The sequence below is a fragment of the Cygnus atratus genome, chromosome 3 (genome assembly GCF_013377495.2).
Source record: "Cygnus atratus isolate AKBS03 ecotype Queensland, Australia chromosome 3, CAtr_DNAZoo_HiC_assembly, whole genome shotgun sequence".
Lineage (NCBI taxonomy): Eukaryota > Metazoa > Chordata > Aves > Anseriformes > Anatidae > Cygnus > Cygnus atratus.
The window spans coordinates 33,470,063-33,490,358 of NC_066364.1; the positions used below are offsets into that span (position 1 = coordinate 33,470,063).

Sequence of the window (20,296 nt, forward strand, 5' to 3'; positions counted from 1 at the left end):
AGCCTTTTGTACACCCTGAAATCAGCTTCATGCTCACACATACTGCCCTAAGAATAAACAAACAAATAATGTGTGTGGTATTAAATCTCCATGTTAATGTCAAATACATAAAACCAAATATCAGTATTACAGATGAGAATAACTGACTTTCATGGGGGTGTTCTGCATTTGCTTTAGGGTAGATACAAAAAGAAAATGCCAGTGTGTTGACAAACAAGACACACTTCAGTCCACAGGATTCCTCTCACTACTACCATGGGCTGCAATTTATTTAAGACAGTTAGTGAGATCCACAGAAGGATTTACCATTTCTTCTGCACCTCCAGCTGTAGGCCCATAAAACACTTTGTACTGGCGAGGATTTCCTTCTGCATGATCCCATCGAACATTCAGAGTACTGGTGGTTGGGTCATAAACTAGCACATTCTTCACAGTAGTGAGAGGTTCTGAAACGGATCAATGAGCTGTCAGAAATGTGGGGCCACATTCTCTCACCCTGTGCTATCAGATCACAGTCATGCAATGTATTATTAGGAAGTTTTTTAAAAGCAGGTTTAGTAGTTCGTGTTAAATGTTACTTGTATTCATCAACCAGAACACAACAGACCCAACCAACAGCATAAAGAACGCTGAACACAGTAAAAAAAAGTTTCTTTCTGGACATTATTTCAGAATTATAGCATGAGTTCATTAGGATTATTTTCCTCACTTGTCTCCAAGCACTTTGCTATGTTTGACCTTCCAAAGCAGATTCAAAAATAAAGTACATATTAATTAATAAATCTATTAATAAATAGATAATTTAAATATGCAATTAATTAAGTAATTGAAAAAATAGGGAATTGGTTTTTATGCCTGAAGTGCCTCTGGTAGCAAATCACTCAGTGCTTTCCACAGAAGGACCAAAACAGTATTAACATAAAATAGTACAGTCTCCAATTGCATTCTGTAAAGGCCAGCCTGCAAATGGAAGGTGCTCACAAGAAAATAGTAAACTTACACCTAACAGCACACATGTGAGAGTCACATGCCTTCAGATGCTTGAAGGTTTTTGTTAAATTGTGACATAAGGAGACAATTAAACAGATTAAAGTGAGGAAGAAGTGCAATGGTAGCATTAGGGTTTCTCAGCTTTCAGAAGTCTAAAACTAGTGGCCTAGGATTTCTTTTTAGGCAGTAGACTGATAGGCCACCTTAATTAGTTTAGATACTTGAAATCCACCAAAGAACAAATAACAAATAGACATGATGAATTTCACCACAGAAATATTTTCTCATCTAATCTGAAAAGCAATACATCAAATTTGTTTCTCACCTAACAAGAAGATCACAAAAAGTTACTTACTGGTTCTGCCTCGGCCTGTCATTCGCCCCCCTTCACCATCTGCGTACATTGAGGACACAGTGATAGCATATGGTGTGTCAGGCTGCAGCTTCTGTATCACTACACTGTTCTGCCGCCCACCTACCATAGTCTGCAGTAAAACAAAAGGAAAAGATTAAAGTGCTTTTCATGCTGCTGTTTTTATGCTTACTGTAATAATGAACAATGTAATCATTTGATGCTGAGTGGAAAACACTATGGTATATCATATGGTGCAATCCTCTTGGGATGGAAGCTGACAGTAGGCATTGAACAATAATATTTTCATACGTATTCATATTTATCTTTAACAGTTAAGACAGAGTCAAGCAACACAAAGCCAGTATTCTTTAAGACCTCCAAACTTGCATGTAACCACAATCACATATCAACTGTCAGTTCTGTGCCAGAACAGAGCTGTTTCTCCACATTACCTCTGACTACATAATATTGAAATCAATGAGAGTCTTTTATTCATTTTGACAGACTGTGAAGTGTCCTTATTATGCTCCACTCTCAGGTAGAAGGCAAGCATGGAATACATTACAACACCCTGCAGATCTCTAATATAACATTTTATTGACATTGTCAATCCTTGATTTCATGCAGTTTATAATATGATGCTTCTGTTTCTAATACATCCTTCTTAAGAGTCTAAAATCATTATACATCTTTCATTTCAATTTTTCCTTAATGTAGAATCACAGAATGGTTTGGGTTGGAAGGGACCTTAAAGATCATCTCATTCCACCCCCCTACCATGGACAGGGACACCTTCCACCAGGCTAAGTTGCTCACAGCCCCAGCCAAACTGGCCTTAAACGCTTCCAGGGATGGGGGACCCACAGCTTCTCTGGGAAACCAGTTCCAGTGTTCCAATCACTCTCTGAGTAAAAAATGTCTTCCTTACACCTAATCTAAATCCACACTCTTTTAGTTTAAAGCCATTACCCATTGTCTTACATTCCTGATGAAGAGTCCCTCCCCGGCTTTCCTGAAGGCTCCCATTGAACACTGGAAGGCTGCTATAAGGTCTCCCCACAGACTTTAATGTCTGGGCTAACAACCCCAACTTTCTTAGCCTTTCTTCACAGGACAGGTGCTCCAGTTCTCAGAGGGGGTATATATAATCCTGTTCCAACAATCTCCACCAAGGAAAAGATTTGCAGTGCATTACAAATAATATTCAGATCTCTGGCATCTGGGAATTTTGAGATTTTGTGTTTTTAATTGTGTGAAAAGTGCTCTTACTTTAGAGCATCTTTTTAACTTTTAAGACTACCTGCTTATTTTCAAAGCCTACTCAATTCATATGTGTATGTTGTCATAAGATCTTATGCTGATGCAGTGATAACAAGCAGGAACTTACTCATCTTCATATTTCATAGAATAATTTTAATTTACGAGGAAACTTTTGATTTGTACTGAAGTGTCCAAAACACAATTCAAACCATAAATGCTTTTAGCATCCTATTGTGGCTGCCTCCATAGTTTCATATCTATTTGCCTTTCAAAATCTGTCCCTAAATGATCACAATGGCCTCCACAGTTTGATGTGCAGTTTTTGCAGAGTTGTCTTCAAATCATCTGTGGTGGTCTCTCCTTATGCCAAGGCCATTAGATGTCAGACCAGTCTTAAAGAGCAGTAAAGATCTTCTAGAAATTCCATTTTGTATATTTCAGTGGGACAGTCCTAGGGACCCAACCGCAGCAGTTTAATCAAATATCATAGTGACAAAAAAGTAAGTAATTACTATCCTATGACTGAGAATTATTTGCAGACATTAATATGCTGTGAACAGAGCATGCTTTTCTCAAAAAATGGAGTCTTCTCCAGCTGCCACTGCTGGATTTTATCCAGTTGTGAATAATTACGTCCATTAAGATTAATTAAGTCCATCCTTTGTCACTGCACAAATTTCCACAGAATGCCCATAATTCTTTTTTTTCACTCCAGTACGAGCAAAAATATGAATTCACCTTGCTGCTGCTTCTTATTCTTTTAATGATTTCTCAACTAAACTCATTCAACAGTTCAATTACTTTAACTGAAATGCATGTTGTTCAGAAGAAAGTAGAAACGGGTGCATAAGTTTCCAAAACATTCCTAGATACGCTTCTGAACATGGTGATCTCTGATTACAGGAACAAGCTAAATGTGTGTGGTTTTCATCTGAGACTCTGAGGCATGTGTCAGTAACCACAACAGCTTCCCACTGCAGAAGAGGGCATTTTTAAGTAGCGCTTGTTTCTGATATACAGGCTGACTGAATTAACATTCCCAAGTGGTGTTGCATGGACCATGGGCACTCATCACAATTCTTGCTGATGATGCAGGGAAAGCTGGCTAATCACACAGTACTGGCTCTCCTTATCATTAAAGCTGCTCAAATATATTAAAAGACACTCAACCTTAAACTATTCCCTAGCACGTGTTTCCCATGGACTCATGTTCGCAGCTAAGACTTCTTGGGGGTTATTCTCTCCTCAGCATGGTAAGAGAGGATACCATGCAATTCTCAACTGCCCACAGTATGTTCCAAGGCAAAGTGCCTCTAATAACACAAAAATCACAGTATGAAAAAAAACATGATGAACACTGGACTATGGAAGTAGTCATGGTAGTTCATATTCTTGACTGTTGAGATAACTATGTACCTGCATATCTGTAACTTGTATTCTTATGTGCTGAACGATTTATTCCTCAACAGACTGTAACTATATTCTAGTTATATCTATAGACTATATGTTTTTTTTTTATAGGGCTGTATCTAAAGTTATGGGGGTTTTTTTGCTCCCTAGAGACTGTTCTATCTCAGATTTGAAAGGGGAGAAAGAAAAAGGTAGGAATATATACTTACCTACTACAAATATGTCTTCACCTAAAAGGTGATTAATATGTAGTTGTGCTTTGTAAATAAATTCTTCTAACACATTAATTTGTAGAACTACCTTATAATAACTACAGTAATTCAAAATTAGTTACCGACTGTTCAGGGCCATCTCCACTGATAGGCTGGTAAATGATCTTGTATCTCTGTATTCGACCACTGGCAGGATCCCACTTTACAGTCAAACTGTGTGACGTTGCATTGTATACCTGAAGGTTTCGTGGGCCACTCTTTGGGGCTAAGAAAGGTGGTGAAAAATAAATATTTAATTCAAGCAAAAAGCAGGGGCAAACACTTCATTCATACTTTTAGGGCTGCATGAATGCCTGACCAAGAGCAGAATGTATTAAGAACAAGACAACATAAACTGTAATGTTTGTAAAATAATAAACGTGGTAATCTAATGTTTAGTATTCTTCCAAATACACAATGCTGTTTATTAAATGATCTCAGCTTTTTAATGTCAACATTCTTCTCGGTTTAGAAAAAAAGGTAGCTATGAGTTTTCTTTAATAATAACATACCCGGAAATTCAGATTCTTACCTGGTGTGGTTATAGGTACCAAGGGTACTAGAAAAAAAAAAAAAGAGTGTTCAGTATTCTTGTATGTGTATGCTTTCTGATTTAACAAATATCAGTAATAACATGCAGATGCCCTATAATTACTTACATGTTCGTTCACTGCCAATCAGGTCATCGCTTTCTGATTCATCAGGATAGATGGCAGTAACTGAGACTTCATACAATGTATCTGGATCCAGATTTTCAAAGACCAGACTGTTGTCATCCCCATTTAAGATGGTCTTGTGGGGAAATAATAAATAGATAGATTGATTGATTGATTTTAAAATATGCCCTCTGAGAGACTGCCCCCAAAATCTTATGGTGACTATTCTTACCTCCTGTTTTTCTGATCTTCCATAGGGTCCCCAGGTTATTCTATATAGAGAGACATCTGGAGCTCCATGATCCCAAGTTCCTCTGAAACTGTGCTTTGTTACATCTGTGATTCTGAGATTGACTGGTGCTGGCACAGGCTCTATTGTGAGAAAAGGAAACAATGTAACTACAAAATAAAATTAAGCCAAGGAACTACTCAGACAAAGAATTTAGAAGATTATGTAGATGATTCAGACCTTACTTACCATGCTTCAAATGAGTACAGTAAAATACTTGGTATAACTGAGCCCACCTATTCTAAGCAAATTGTCCTTCATAATCTCACATCAACAGGTCGTCACCTGATAAAACCGCTCTAATGACCTCAGAAAAACTCACACACCTACTCACAACAAACAAAGTCCTAGCTCTTACATTTTGGAGTTAGAAGGGGTAACTACGAACTCCCACATACAGACATTGAGGTCCTGCATGAGTTTCTTCCAGATCTTAAAATTCCTTATATAAACCAAATAAGTCATGACTGAATTACAAGATTGTCTTAGAAAAAGTTCACTGAGGTTAACTGTAAGTTAAGAAGGCAAAATGTTATAGCTACTGGAAAGAAATGAGTAAAGAGGTAAAACCAAAGAATTAAACTAAAAGCAATTATTTTGGCTGATTTTTCCTCTTTCTCTTTACACACTCAGACAAAACCACAGCTACAAACCACAAGCTCACACAAAAGCAAGCAAAACAACAACAACAACAAAAAATCAAAAATATTTTTAAAAACACCAGGCTTCAAATGAGAGCATTTTTCTTTCTTTTCACATCAGAGTGATGGTCAGTGATAAGGTAACATTGCTTATTTCTATTCTAGCTCTTCATTTTAACTGTGTTCTTAAATCATAAGATTAGATCAGGATGAGGGCTTCCCTGATGTCAGCTTTTTCTTTTTAGTTGGACATGTCTCTTACATGGATATCTGCTCTTATACTCCATGCAATATGATTTTCTTGTTCTGTTATTACTGAAGAGTCGCCTTTATGATTCCCTGAATAACATCTCTAAAAGTACCATTTCATGCTACAAAAACTCTCTGGTACCAGAAGAAAGATCACATCTCTTTAAGCCCCTAGTATACGTCCCAGATTCTCACTTTCTTTCCTAGATATCAAAGAACTGTATAGACTTGCAAGCCCTTTCCTCTGCGTTCTCTAATTCTACCCTTACATTCCTCCTTCAGCATCTTAATGTCAATAATTATGCTTCAGTTGCTGGTCTGCCTCCTCACTGCAGACCAGTTTCAGTGTTCACTGCAGTAAAATACAACTCATCTGAGATTTCTGGGGATTATTATATTGCAAATAATGCTACAAATAAAATATTTCTCAGACAGATGAAATTATGTTTCCACCTTAACTTAGTAATATATTGCAACATACTCAAATAGAATATAACGTAAAAATAACTAAAAGAAGGGTTGTTAGGAAAACTTACGAGTGACAGCTTCTGCAACTATTGGTAGAGATTCCCCTTCATCATACACAGCAACAACTTTTACATTATACAGTCTTTGGGAGGAAAGGTCAGAAAGAGTGGTGCTGGTTTTGAGTCTGTCAATTTCCACCTAGGAATAAAAACAGTGACTTAAGTGTTTAAAATTATTCTATTTCTGATTCTGCATTTGATCAAATGTTAGAAATCCCTGTACTGAAAAACAGGAAAGTATTAGAATAGAAATAGAAAAGTATTATGTGCTAAATTTTGTCATTTGTTGCCATACATTTACATCTGAATATTGAGTTCTATCCACTAACTGTCCTTGCAAAGAGTATTCTCTCAGCTACCAGTAAACTTTTTGTAACTCTTTCACTGCTTAACTCAATTTGGAAATGAGGATACAGAATTTTCAGAAATTCTCATTCACTTAGAAAATTCACAGAAAATTCTCATTCACTTAGAAAAACACATTTAAACCTCAAAGAGTTACATTGATGTCCAGCAGTAAAATTATGGAATGTTTGCACATAACTGTAAGAAAGACATCTCTAACAATGCTCACCCGTGAGCTGCCAGTAGGCAGAGGGGCTAACATACCTTTATTCTGCAATCGTGTTCTCCTAATTCTAAAAGCTTGGCAAGGTAACACTTAAGCAGAGAGAAGAAATGGTTATTTATCAAAGCACAGAATAATTCTCCAATCAGTTTGAGCTTTTTTTCCTTTCTTTAAGAGGAGAAGGAGGAGGGAAAGAAAGAAGAAATCCATCTCAAGTTTATTCAGCTTCCAAGACATCAGTACCCTTTCCTGACTGCAAATTCCAAGAACTGATGTTCTCTGTTCTTAATACTGGCTTGCTATATTGCTTTTACTATTTATTTAATAAGCTGGCTCCTCAAAAGAAAACCACCAAGTACTTGCAAAAACATTCCTTTTGCTTACCTCCTTTATGTCAGCTTCATCAGCTACTTTGTATCTTAGGATGTATTTTCGAACCTTCCCTGGAGCAGGATCCCAGAGGACATTCATGCTGCTGTGAGTAACATCCCTAATTGTTAAGCCTCTTGGTCCAGGCAAAGGTACTGTAAAAATAATGATGGTAGCAAGTGAAAATGCTATTCACAGCAGAGGCACAGGTCTCTCAGAAGTCATTAAGTATTTTCATATATTGCATTGAAATGGAGGCAATAATTTCACATGAAGTTCATTGCTCAGGCCGTTATCTGAGACAGCTTAAGAACATATTGTCCCAGCAATAAGCAAAACAGCTATAAACAAGTAGCTTCATATTTGTAAATTATGAGCACAATACAGAAGTAACAGAGCTTAAAAACTTAACTTTTCATGTACAGTCAAGGGCTTAACATTTTTCAAGAACATAAAGATTACCATATAGAGTGCATCTAGCCCAGAAACATTCCTCTGGCAGTACGAAATGTTCAAGGAAAGATGTTTAAGGAAAGGTAAGCTATGTTTAAGCCATGGTTAGACCAATTTTTCCCTTTGTATGGCATGTTTCCTTCTTACTTAACTTTTCCAATTTTATTAATATTTGGGGAGGCATTGCATTTTCTGTATTTTAGAGAATGTCTGAATTTGAGAACAAGGTTCCTAAATGCAAGCAAGATTGAGTCTTTTTTAAAAACACTATAACAGTATAACTTCCTTCATTACTGAAGGAAAAAAGAAAATATTCCTCTTTTAATAGTAGGTACCTTTTCATTGAAATTGCCCATAAGATCTTTTGGAAATGTGAGAGTGGTATAAAATGCATAAAATATGGATAAGATGGTCTTCTAAATAGAATATATAAAACTGTTGCACAAAATAAAATGAAGGTTAAATTCTGCTGAAGCAATAACAACAAAGCAAAAATCAAGATGTACATACATGTCACTTCCTGGGAGGTGAGTGGGTCACTGGTGATATCACCAAACAATACATGAGCTGTTAAAGTGTACTCAGTATTGGGGATGAGGTCTACCAGCTGAACCTCATTCACTGATGGTCCAACACGCATCTGTACATGAAAAATAACACACCATGTTTAAAAACGAAAAAAAGCAAAGGCAGAAGAGCAAGCAATGATCTAACCTCAAGGGAATTTTGTTTGTGACATTCACAGTATATTTACAGCTTCCTGGCTGATGTCATTGTATACAATACCCCAGTAATCACTGCACTTTGAGTGCTACATATCAGCCTCTTTTGGTTATTATGATATATCAAGAAAATTGGTTTTTCTTATTATTTTTGTAGAGTACAAGAGGTGAAGACAAATTCTCTTACCTCTTTCTCTGTGGCTGGGACTGTGGCATTCACTGGTTCATATGTTAACAAGTAACCTGTAGCTCCATTGACAGGTTCCCATCTCACTCGCATGGAAGTTGATCCAATGTCATAAACATACAGGTTTCTAACTGAAGACATTGGCACTGTCATTTAAAAAATATATATTAATTTTTTTCACCTTTTTCACTTTTCATATTTCACATCACAGATAGTACATCACAGAAAATATTGTGCATGGGTATTGGGGTACATTACAGGCAGTAGAAAAGTCATCTACAAGTAGTAGTATTTTAAATGGTGCTATATTTAAGAATGAAGTAATTGTCATCACATTTTGAATATGCTATAGATTTGCTACACACAGCTAAAAAACTATCTTACAAGTCTGCACTGGAACACTTGAATATTCTAAAAAGCAACATTAACTCACATGGATGATCTAATATGAAACAGTACATGACTACTTTGAGATCTGCACTTCTAAAAAGATTTTATATACTTTCTTTTTCTATATTTCTCAAATTATCGAATAAATATCAAAAATTATCACAGACTTTATGAAAATCATGTAGCTTCTTTAGGGATTTATGACAAGCCTAATGCAAAACAATGACAGAATTGAAATGAGACACTAGCATTCAATATTCTTGAACAGGCAGGAAAGTCACCCTATGTTGCATTCAGCACAGAATCCACCTAAATCAATCCTGTAGACAACTGACAGTAAAAACATAATGGCTGTGCCTCACAGAAGTGATTTTATAGTGTTGAACATACTTTTAATTAATCTGATAAAATCAGAATGAATTTCATATAGTATTCTGTCTGCTAGTAGCAGGAATTAACTATCTAATATGGAAATGAAGCACTACAGGTTTCTATCTGGTCAAATTTCTAGAGTTTATAAACTCTGCCTTGTAATTCATTGCTATTGCTCTAGTCTAAGAAGGTGTATACCCCTGTGCTTTATGAGCCCAGAATGAAGCTGGAACAAACATTTTTTCCATACTGCAATTTCTCTTTGCTACAGCTTTCCAGACAAGATCTCAACAACCAGGGTAACACAACATAATCTGATCATTGAAATTAAAAATTTTGTTTCCTCTAAAAAGAAAGCCCTTTTCAAAGTTCTTTTGAAAAGTTCTCCTCATATCAAATTGGTTCTTATGTTATTCACATCACAATTATAACTTACAGGTTGTTTCACTGCCGATTAGAGGTTCGCTGCTTTCATCTTCTACCACTGAAAACACGTTAACAACATATTCTGTTTCAGGTTTCAGATCTTTCAGAACTGTTGTAGTTTCCATCCTACTTACATAAAACTACATAAAAAAGAATGAATGTTAACAACTGTATAACAAATGTACACCTGTCTCTAAGAGAAAAATAATTCCTTGTGAAACTTTTCAGAAATCAATGGTATGGAACTGAAAATCACTATAGTGTTAATCTTCTACATATTTTATCTTACAGTATAACATTATTTTTGCAAAGCAGGCTGTAGGGAATGCTCAAGCAGACTTGTTTTCAACAGGACTGGATATAGCTAGCATCATTCACTCTCCACCCTGCTTTCACACATGATGTACATTTTTACATTATTCAGCAACATAAAGAAAGTGCCATCACTATATGCTACCACCTGGAAAAAGATTTCAAGCATCCAGGATAATCCAGGTTGTTACAGTACATGCCACTAGCAACACCTTGCAGACTAGCAATGCCAGCAAGCAGTCAAGCTGTAAAGTCCATGTGCACTGGAATGATTGCTCCAACCAAATCAGAAGTCAAATCCTGAGGTCATGTTTTACTAAGATTAAACTCACCATGAGTCAAATTTGAGTTAAGATTTAAAAGCTACGTTCAGAGATGGTACATTCAGAGTTCACTCTTTTTTTTTTCTTTTAACAAGAAAATGTATTAAAAGGACAGTGAGCTTACTTGTGAGTATGCTCAGAAAAATCCTACTACAGACTTATTTAAACTGATATAGGATAATGGAATACGAACAGAAAGGAATTACTGGAAATATCAGTAAACTCTTTTTAATAAATACATCTTACTCCTGGATTAATAATTTTAAAACAACCAAAGCCATCTTTATGTTCCTATTTTTTGGAATTTTGTTTACCATTTATTGAAATTCTTGACCTTGGAAGCCTTTTTTTTTTCATTTTCTCCTATACTGTACAGACCCTAATGAGCAAAAACTTTAGAATGATGTTACTGTAATGTGGAATTCCAATGTTATTGTGGCCAATCTCAGAGATAAACATTCAGTACAAACCTGTTGAGGGGGACCTCCAGTGGTAGGGTAATATTCAACTCTGTATCTATCAACACTCTCAGGAGGTGGACTCCATCTCAGACGGAAAGAACGGGGTGTCACTTCTGAAATAACTAGGTTAGAGGGAGGTGGCAAATCACCTACAAGTGGAAAAAAGTTAAAAATGTATTAATTTATCTTATGTCATCAGGAATCGACAACAAAAAAATGTCAGAAATTGACAATTGAAAACAAACTAGAACAAGACAAAAATAGCTTAGGGAAAAAAAAAAAAAAAAAAAAGACTCCAGTGTTTCCTTGGAGTACCATCAGCTAACATTAGTGTTTTTCCATGCCAGGCTTTGCTTTTGAGCTGTCAGACATTAATACTTAAAAACAGTAGGGTTGCTAAAATTTTCTTTATTGGATGAGAATCATCAAAGAACCTGCCACACTGAGCAAAAAGGTAACATGTTGAGAAACGTACTTCCTGACTCTGGGAAAAAAGGCAGGCACGTCCAGCCATATCATGCTGTGTTAGGTATAACACAGTCATTGTTTAAAGGAAAGGAAGAATCCCTGCAGGGTAGTCCAGGTGGTCTGCACAACTTCCTCACACTAGCAGCTGAAAAAACAGCCCAGGGCTACGCAGTGTTCCCAGTAAGTAATAAAAAGGAATTAGCATCACAAGCACATAGATGGAAAAAGGATGAACTAGACTGAAAATGTGATGTACCTGGACCTTTCACACTGTTACACAGATTCGTAGTTACATCCTCAACAATGCTAGCCAGGAAGGAGAAATCTGCAACATTGTAAGCATGGATGTCATCTGGATCCGTTGCAATCTGCTTCAATTCATTTTCATCTGCATTTTTAATACCTTACATAGAAGACACGAAAACAAACACTATGAACATAAGCCCTTAAACACACTCTGAATCTAAGTACCCTTTTAGGTACATACATGTTTCCACTTCTCTATACACTTAGCAGAGGGGTGGGAGGAAATTGGCTCAGGCCACCTCTTCATGTAATACTTACCAATTGCATAAAGTTCCACTCCCTCATCTCTGAGTCTTCTTGAAGGGGTGACTACATCATCTTGTGATTTGCCATCAGTAATGAGAACACCAATTTTGCGAGCTCTGGGCCGTAAGCCTGCATCTTGCCTGAAGTTGTTTTTTAAGATGAAATCCAAGGCCATTCCTAGCATGATACAAAGAGGGCAAGTATCACTATAAACTGTTTCAACATACAGTCATGATAAAGGCTAGCATTTCATCCTAATGATTTCACTCTGAAAACACCATTCCACAATTTACCACTTCAAGAGGCACTCATTATCTAGTTGTGGTCTGTCATGTACACTTAACAGCAGCTGACACTATTTCAGCCCTTTGAAGGTCTATAATTTCTTACCTCCTATGCATCACGCTCCTATATGATCCACTCTAGCCTCCCTTTTGGGTCACCTTGCTTTAATGCCAACCCTGACACGGAACTACCTTTTCTTCTTCTCATATGCTCAACAATAACCCAAGCTCTTCATCACCCAAGTTCTTTCCTTCTCTCTTTCTCCAAATTTCCACTAAGAATATATTTCCATGTACATTTACATATGTCCACATACATATACATATGTATGCATACACATAGGCCCATTCTCTTCCAACCATACTGGAGAGAACTATAAGGCCCTTTCATCATGGATGAATTTGAGCCCCCTACACAATTCCGGGGTCAGCTACTAGAATTCTTTTCATGGAGCTTAACGAAAATCCTAGTGGTGTGACATACCTGTTAGAGTATTGCCTCCTTTGTATGGTAAGTTGGCTACAGCCTCTAACAAAGCTTGTTTTGTTCGGTAAGCATTCAGATTCCATTCTGTCCTGGGATCTCCACTATATTGCGCAAGACCTGGAAAAAGCCATTATTACTCAGTTATTATGTAGCTATGCAGCAACTATGCCTCATTTTCTCTCTGACATATGATGACTTACCAATCTGTACTTTGTCAGGACCAATATCAAAAACTTCAACGATACGGGCTATGAAGTTCCTGACAGTTTTAAAATTTGGCCGCCCAATACTCCATGAGCCATCCACCAGCAGCACGATATCAGCTTCTGCTCTGGTTCTACATTCTAAACCTGCCATGTCAACCAGAAAAATATAACCTTAGCATGATAGGTTTCAACCAGAAAAATATAACCTTAGCATGACAGCTTTCTTTCCCAATCCTCTTTCATATGACATATGTCATGAGTTAGTTTCCAAAATAGCTCTAGTTTTATTCACTGGCACTCTGTCAAGTATGACCTATTTGTGAACGTTATTCACACTAGTCACTAGTTCCATGGCAAAAGCTGTATAAATTTTTTCATGTACGTTTCCTTTTAGAAATAAGCCTTCTAAAATGTCAGGGCCAGTGCTCTTCCCTAATGTCATGTCAGTATCTATTTCGGTCTTTAAAGATGGCTGATAACCATCTTTCAGAGATTTTGTAAACTACTTCAGAGGATTTCCAAAGAGCTAACCACTGACATGGCAGTGAACATTATCAGATTATCCAATGTCACAGTATTTTAGTCTATTGTTCATGACTAAACTATTGCTCAATTTTCAACTATGTAGCAGTGGAATTAACAGAATATATAACAACCACTTTCATATAAATATCATTTCTGAATTTTCAGGGACAAAAGACTTAGTAATACAGGTGGTACAATAGTTTGCACGTATAGGAAAGAAAGATCACAGTTTAGAAGATACACAAACATAAACACAGTTCAAGAAATAGAGAGGGGACAAGAACAAACATTTATATAAAGCTGCAATGTTCTGAAAAGGTAGGAAATTATTTCAGGTATCTTCAGTTCACAAATTACAGAATAAAATATGCATCATATTGTTTTCATCACATGGAAAATCACAAAATATTTATACAAAGCAGAAAGACAATAATTTTATCCACAGCCATTTCAAAAAAAAAAAAAATCCTTGCTCTCTCTCTTTTCCTGTAGATTGTGTTACCAGCTGCAAATTTTCTGGCTTCCTGCCATCAGAGCTTCTGGTCTTTATATGGAAGAAATCCCATTGAGAAAAATCAGCCACACTCATCACAGTTGAAAGATATTGTGATTTCATATATGTTCCACATAATTGATCCAACACTGCAGACTCATGAATATAACTATTCCATGTACCTGGGGGTTAAAAGCATGATCCTCTTCTGCATAGAAAATATAGATCTAGTCTTTAGTCAGGACAATAAAATAAGTTGGGAGTAGTGTTTAAGTAAAATTATGTTAGTTCAAAAACTTGCATGCATAACTTTAATATGGAAGTTAAGGTTAGCTTCTTGTACAATATAAAAGTTAAACTATTCTGACTTTTATTTTTCTTCCAACTACCATAGTTCCCCACATGGAAAATTCTAGCAAAGGCACCTAGGGCAATTTTTTCCCCCATTAATAAATAATGTACTATTACATTTACAGTCCCAGATATAAAATTCATTTCTCACATTAACCATGACTCAAATCCATGCATTAGTAAAACTAAATAGCTTAAAGAATATAACACTCAAGACAGAAATGACAGCTGGTGTAATAAAAAATAACAAACCACTCTTGGTGTAATTATTTTTCTGCCAGACTTATTACAGGTTTACTTTAATGTCACTGATGGCCTGTTATGTAGTTTTTCTTAGTTTTACCCTCTTGCATTAGACTGAGTGGGACAGCAATAACTTCAGAAGTTTCTAAAAACGTTGTCAATAAAAAGTGAGGGTAGTGTTTTTACACAGCCTGATGTGGAAACAGGGCATTAAAGAGGTTAAGCAAGAAGAATACAGAATCAATTTTCAGAAGGTTTTTTATATATTTTTGTTTTGTTTTTAACTCTGAGATGCGTTTGCACTGAGGTTCTTTGTCCCTGAAATTCTGTCTTCTCTCTGATGGTTATACAAATCTTAAAATAGCAGAGAAGTCTTCACTTCTATGTGTACACTTGGCTACTAAAAAGCAACGACCTGATGCAGACAAGCTCTTTATGATTTCCATGAAAGAGGAGTGAGCCCTGAAACTCTCTTCATCCAGTATTAATTGCAAGTATAGTGGCCACAAGATTCAGTTAACATACAGAGGCCCATTAACCACATCAAGGGAGCTGCTGTCATACCAATCATAGAAACTTTGATTGGAATGTTTAGCTACGCAGGAAGAAATTCCCAGACAGATACTGGAAAACACTCAGCACTTGCATTTCTGTACTAACTCTCCTCCTTCTATGTATGGTAAAAATGACTAAATAATAGCTATGCTGCATATAAACTTAAATAATACACAGTAATATTCTGACATCCCCAGCTAACAGATCTTTGCCCATTATACGATCTTAGTCTTAAAAGGAAAAGACACCATATAAGGACAAGCAAATGGCTAGAGATCTGCCCAAAATTCTTTGTTCTACTCCTGTGAACACCCCTGTAGATGAGCAATGATCTCTGTTCAAGAATTTGACCTTATGTGATTTAACACAGATGTGAATGGCTTGAAAATGTGATGCAGATGGCTTTCAGTAATCAGCAAAACATGGGTTGCCTGAGTTATCTTTTTTGTAAGATCATCTAAAGGGAGCAGAGGACTAGAAACATGAACTAGGGCATATTTAGTTGTCATTTCAGATGAGAGGTTATGTCATCAGATTAGGGAGTCTACTGAATCCTGCAAATAGATATTTATGTACATTAGAAAAATGATAAGGAATGCAGGGAAGCTTTCAATCTCTTTTATCCAAAAGCCAAGACTGCATTTTATTGAATAAAATCATGTTTACCTCTAGATAAAAATGGCTCCGTAGTAGTATCTGAAAGGGTGGTCATCTCCTGTCCAACAAGTGGGTTGCTCTCTCCTCCTTCAAACATTCCAAAAACATTTACCTTATAGGTAGTTCCTGCCCTGCAATAGTTAAACAAATATACTGTAACTGAAGTCACTTGGCTAGCTAAATGTTGATACTTCACTTATGAAATCTTCATAGTTTTACTCCACAGAGAAGAAGGTGTTAAAATGTGAAGCACAGATACTAGTTCTTCCACAAGACAGTGAAGTTTTGACCTGAAGCTGGTTTTAGACTCTATACATAAACTTATAGTCTTCTTTGTTCAAGTAATTTAAGATTTTTAATGATACCATTTTTAATATGCATACAAGTTTATATGCATACAATTCATAACAGATTTTGACATGCTCTGAAGCCTACTTTATAAATCCTGGCCTCTTAGAAAATGAATCAAGAACTAAATTAGGCTTCTTTTTTTTTTACATACGTTAAGGAACTTTTCAGAGAAACTTTAGAAATCCCTGCTGTCTTCTCCATTGTCCCATTAATACCATCGTATGTGAAATGCAGAATACAGCTTCTGCCCATATCTTTGCCTCCTTCAGTTCCTATGAGAACACCAGAAGTGATGTGAATAACCTCAGAAATAGCCCTGCCAGGTTCTTCTCAAAGATTGCATCACCAGATCATGACACTTTACTGACAAAATACTTCCTAATTTACAGTAGATTTTGCCAGGCATTACAATCCCTAATCATGGTTAAGCAAAGCCCCAAGCTAAAGTTATTTTAAAAAAGAAAAAAAGAAAGAGATTATTATTATCCATACCTGAGTTCCTCCAAAACCACTGTGCTGTCGTATGGTCCTACTATTAGTTCTCCAAGATTCCTGTCATCTTCAGTTGGGTGGAAAGTTACTTTGTACCCCTTCACTCGCCCTGGGGCTGGCTCCCAGGTTACTCGGAAGCTGGACATAGTTGAATCAGAAGTTCTCAGATTTCGAGGTGGCTTAAAGGGAGAGGCTGCAAGAATGTAAGAAAAGGATTTAAATCAGGTCTGCCTATGAAAAAAATGACAAATATTTTTTGTGTAAAAAGGCACATGTAAATCCAGTATTAGTTTCAACCCTAAACTCTTTGTCCCTTTCTTTGACATAAAGACAAGTATCAAGATATGAAAGGTGAGATTCACTTCACCTAATTTTAGCTATCTAAACAATAGACACATAGTCTATGTTTGTTATCAAGGCTCCCTCTACAGTCAACATATTGAAGCATAGATAGTAATTTATCTCACCTATCTTAAATATCCATCTGATTTTACAGTGAATGTTGACCGTGGACTAACCACCATCGGTCTTTCTATTTATTACAGAGAAAGACTATACGACCAGCTTAGATTAGCTATCTCTCTTTTAAATTACAAAGGGTAGGTGAGCCAGAGAACAAAGAATGGCATAAGGTATTTACAGTGTATCTCAGTGTACCTCTGCCCAACAAGGGCAGAAACATCTCAGAAAAAAATCCCTTTTGGTAACAGCTGTCTACGTATGGAAGCAGAAAACTGATTTTAAATCTCCTTGATTTGATCTGGAGAGCAAGAGACCATTTCCTTACAAAACAAAAGACCAGCATCAGACACAAACTAAAGGCAGAGTAGAAAATTAGTTTAAATTAGTTTTGTTTTGACCCCATAAATCCCCTCACCAGGAATTAAACATTTTAGAGTTTCTGAGAGAGAAGACCGTTTGTCCAAAAGGAAGTGGTCTGTGAGGTCAGTCAGGCTTTCACTGGGGACTCTTTAAAGTCACCTGCTGGCCATTTTAAGTGCTTCAGGATTTCCACAGAAAATATGGCTACCAAAAACTATTTAATGGCTATTTAATCAATAACCAGAAACAAAAAAGCAAATAATGAAACTGGCAGTGCTTGATTAAATAGTCTGTAGACAAATACTGTCTCCCCCACAAAACACTTGTTTTAACTTCTGGTGACAGTGTTTCAAAACAAGTCTGGTATTTTCAAAACATAAACCACATCTACACTCTCACTGTAACAGCAGAAAGCTGTGCTCGGATCTCATACAGAAATTTCCAACAAATCAAATTCTCTTCTCAACCTCTAACATTTTCTTTAATTTGTATATCAACTCATAATCTTAGCAGACTCCACCACAGCTTTTCTGTGTATTATGATTACCAGTTTACAGTAGAAAACTTTAATGATCAAACCCCGTAAAAGTATGTATATACCTGTTGTTCCTTCTGCTTTTCTTGATTTTCCTTGTCCAAAGTCATAAATTGGAACAACACTGAGGTCATATGTAGTTCGAGGCTTAAGTCTCTTCAACACTATGCTTGTGGCAGGAGCATTTACTCTTCCAAACATCTGCCTTCCTCCATTGCGCGGTCGGTAGTACACACGGTAAGACAAGACTTTCCCAGGTGAAGGCTGCCACGTAACTCTCATTGTATTCTCTGTCTCGTTGTCTACTGTCACAATCCTGGCATTTGGTGACACTTTTCAGTGCAAAAATATGGGTAAATGTTTACTTTATCACATAAAGATATGTTCAAATGCATGCCTACAAAATTAATTTAGCTGTTTTTTTTTCCCTTCTTTAAAATTACAGTATTTCATTGGGGGAAGCACAGGTAAACCTCACAGGGCATTGTTACTTTTATGATTATAATGAACTTAATAAACCTAAGTCCATTTTCCATTACAGACCAAAAAAAAATGATTACATGATGACACAGCCTAACTGGGAGGTTTATTTAATAGCACTTATTGGTAATCTGTTAAGTAATGGATTCAGGATGCTAAAGTGAAAGTGAAATATATATTATATATAATATACATATGATACATAATGTAATATATATTATATATAAGTGAAATATATATATTATATATAGCCCTTTTTTTAATGAGCAAAATGATCTACAAACTTAAGATTTTCTAAATTTTTGGTTTACAGGTCTGATACAGTACTAGTAAATGCCTGAACTCCTGAGTGTTGGGCCCCATACAAATACTCATGAGTATTTGGAAAGTCACTGAACACTAAATGTAGAACAGTATTAGTGCTGAAATAAGGACAAGGACTAATAAAGCATTCTCTCTACAGATTGCAGCACTCAGCTTTTAAGAGATATTTTCCAGACTGTAGAAATGTTACAAAAGATCTGAAATGAAATGAAAGCTATGTAATGCTTGTTGTGAACCAACATAAACCATCTAGGTTGTTGCAAAACAGAATCTCCTTGGCATACTAGAATCAGTCAGTATTTCATCACACAGTCAGGTAGGCTTTGCAGGCTACAGTATCCTCTCCCAGACCAAAGAACTGAGAATTTCTAATTGTGTTTGCACCACAAAGATGAAATGTCAGTTAGTCTCAGATCTGGGTCTATTGATAGTCCTGGTTGCGAGTCACCAGTGTGCCCTGGCAGCCAGAAGGACCAACTATATCCCAGGGTGCATCAAAAACACCATTGCTAGCCAGTCAAGGATGTGACTGTCCCACTCTGCTCTGTGCTGGTGTGGCCTCACCTCAAGTACTATGTGCGGTTTTGGGTAACACAGTATAAGAAAGATGTAAAACTGTTAGAGAGTGTCCAAGGGGGGGCCACAAAGATAATGAAGGGTCTGGAGGGCAAGACATATGAGGAGCGGACGAGTTCCCTTGGTTTGTTCAGCGCAGAGCAGAGGAAGCTGAGGGGAAGCCTCATGGCGGCCTGCAGCTCCCTCACGAGGGGAGCGGAGGGGCAGGCACTGAGCTCTGCTCTCTGGGGACAGCAACAGGACCCGAGGGAACGGCATGGAGCTGGGACAGGAGAGGGTCAGGGTGGGTGGTAGGGAAAGGTTCTGCACCCAGAGGGTGGTGGGGCACTGGGACAGGCTCCCCAGGGCAGTGGTCATGGCACCGTGCCTGCTGGAGTTCAAGAAGCTGTTTTCAAGAAGGGTTTACATGACAAGGTTTTGGTAGCAGAGGGCTGCAGAGGTGGCCTCTGAACAGAGCCCAGCAGCTGCCCCATGTCAGATCAGAGCCAGCTCCAGCTGGCTCCAAAAGGGACCCACTGCCAGCCAAAGCTGAGCCAATGAACGACATTGGTTGGGCCTCTGGGAGAGCAGATTTAAGATGGGGAAAAAGACTGCTGCACAATAGCAGCTGGGAGACAGCAGCGAGAAACAGCCCTGGAGACACCAAGGCAGAGAGTGACCGCACAGGAGCAGTGGAGACGAAGA

The 20,296-nt window shown here is 37.2% G+C and overlaps 1 protein-coding gene across 6 annotated transcripts in view; it reads right to left on the bottom strand.

Annotated features, from left to right (window-relative positions):
* COL12A1 (collagen type XII alpha 1 chain) overlaps positions 1-20,296 on the bottom strand; it is a 97,026-nt gene that overhangs the window by 42,353 nt on the left and 34,377 nt on the right. For all 6 annotated transcript variants that reach the window (XR_007708150.1, XM_035543162.2, XM_035543166.2 and 3 more), the window contains exons 15-33: positions 18,298-18,564; positions 16,876-17,068; positions 16,042-16,163; positions 13,203-13,352; positions 13,000-13,119; positions 12,244-12,408; positions 11,936-12,082; positions 11,221-11,360; positions 10,126-10,255; positions 8,928-9,073; positions 8,529-8,658; positions 7,581-7,720; positions 6,638-6,767; positions 5,155-5,294; positions 4,926-5,058; positions 4,799-4,825; positions 4,350-4,492; positions 1,346-1,475; positions 307-446 (exon numbers count right to left, since the gene is read on the bottom strand). Coding sequence is in view for 5 of the 6 variants with exons in the window: in XM_035543162.2 (XP_035399055.1) it covers positions 307-446; positions 1,346-1,475; positions 4,350-4,492; positions 4,799-4,825; positions 4,926-5,058; positions 5,155-5,294; positions 6,638-6,767; positions 7,581-7,720; positions 8,529-8,658; positions 8,928-9,073; positions 10,126-10,255; positions 11,221-11,360; positions 11,936-12,082; positions 12,244-12,408; positions 13,000-13,119; positions 13,203-13,352; positions 16,042-16,163; positions 16,876-17,068; positions 18,298-18,564 (2,693 nt within the window). In the remaining variant the exon portion in view is untranslated. The remainder of the gene's footprint in view (positions 1-306; positions 447-1,345; positions 1,476-4,349; positions 4,493-4,798; positions 4,826-4,925; positions 5,059-5,154; positions 5,295-6,637; positions 6,768-7,580; positions 7,721-8,528; positions 8,659-8,927; positions 9,074-10,125; positions 10,256-11,220; positions 11,361-11,935; positions 12,083-12,243; positions 12,409-12,999; positions 13,120-13,202; positions 13,353-16,041; positions 16,164-16,875; positions 17,069-18,297; positions 18,565-20,296) is intronic.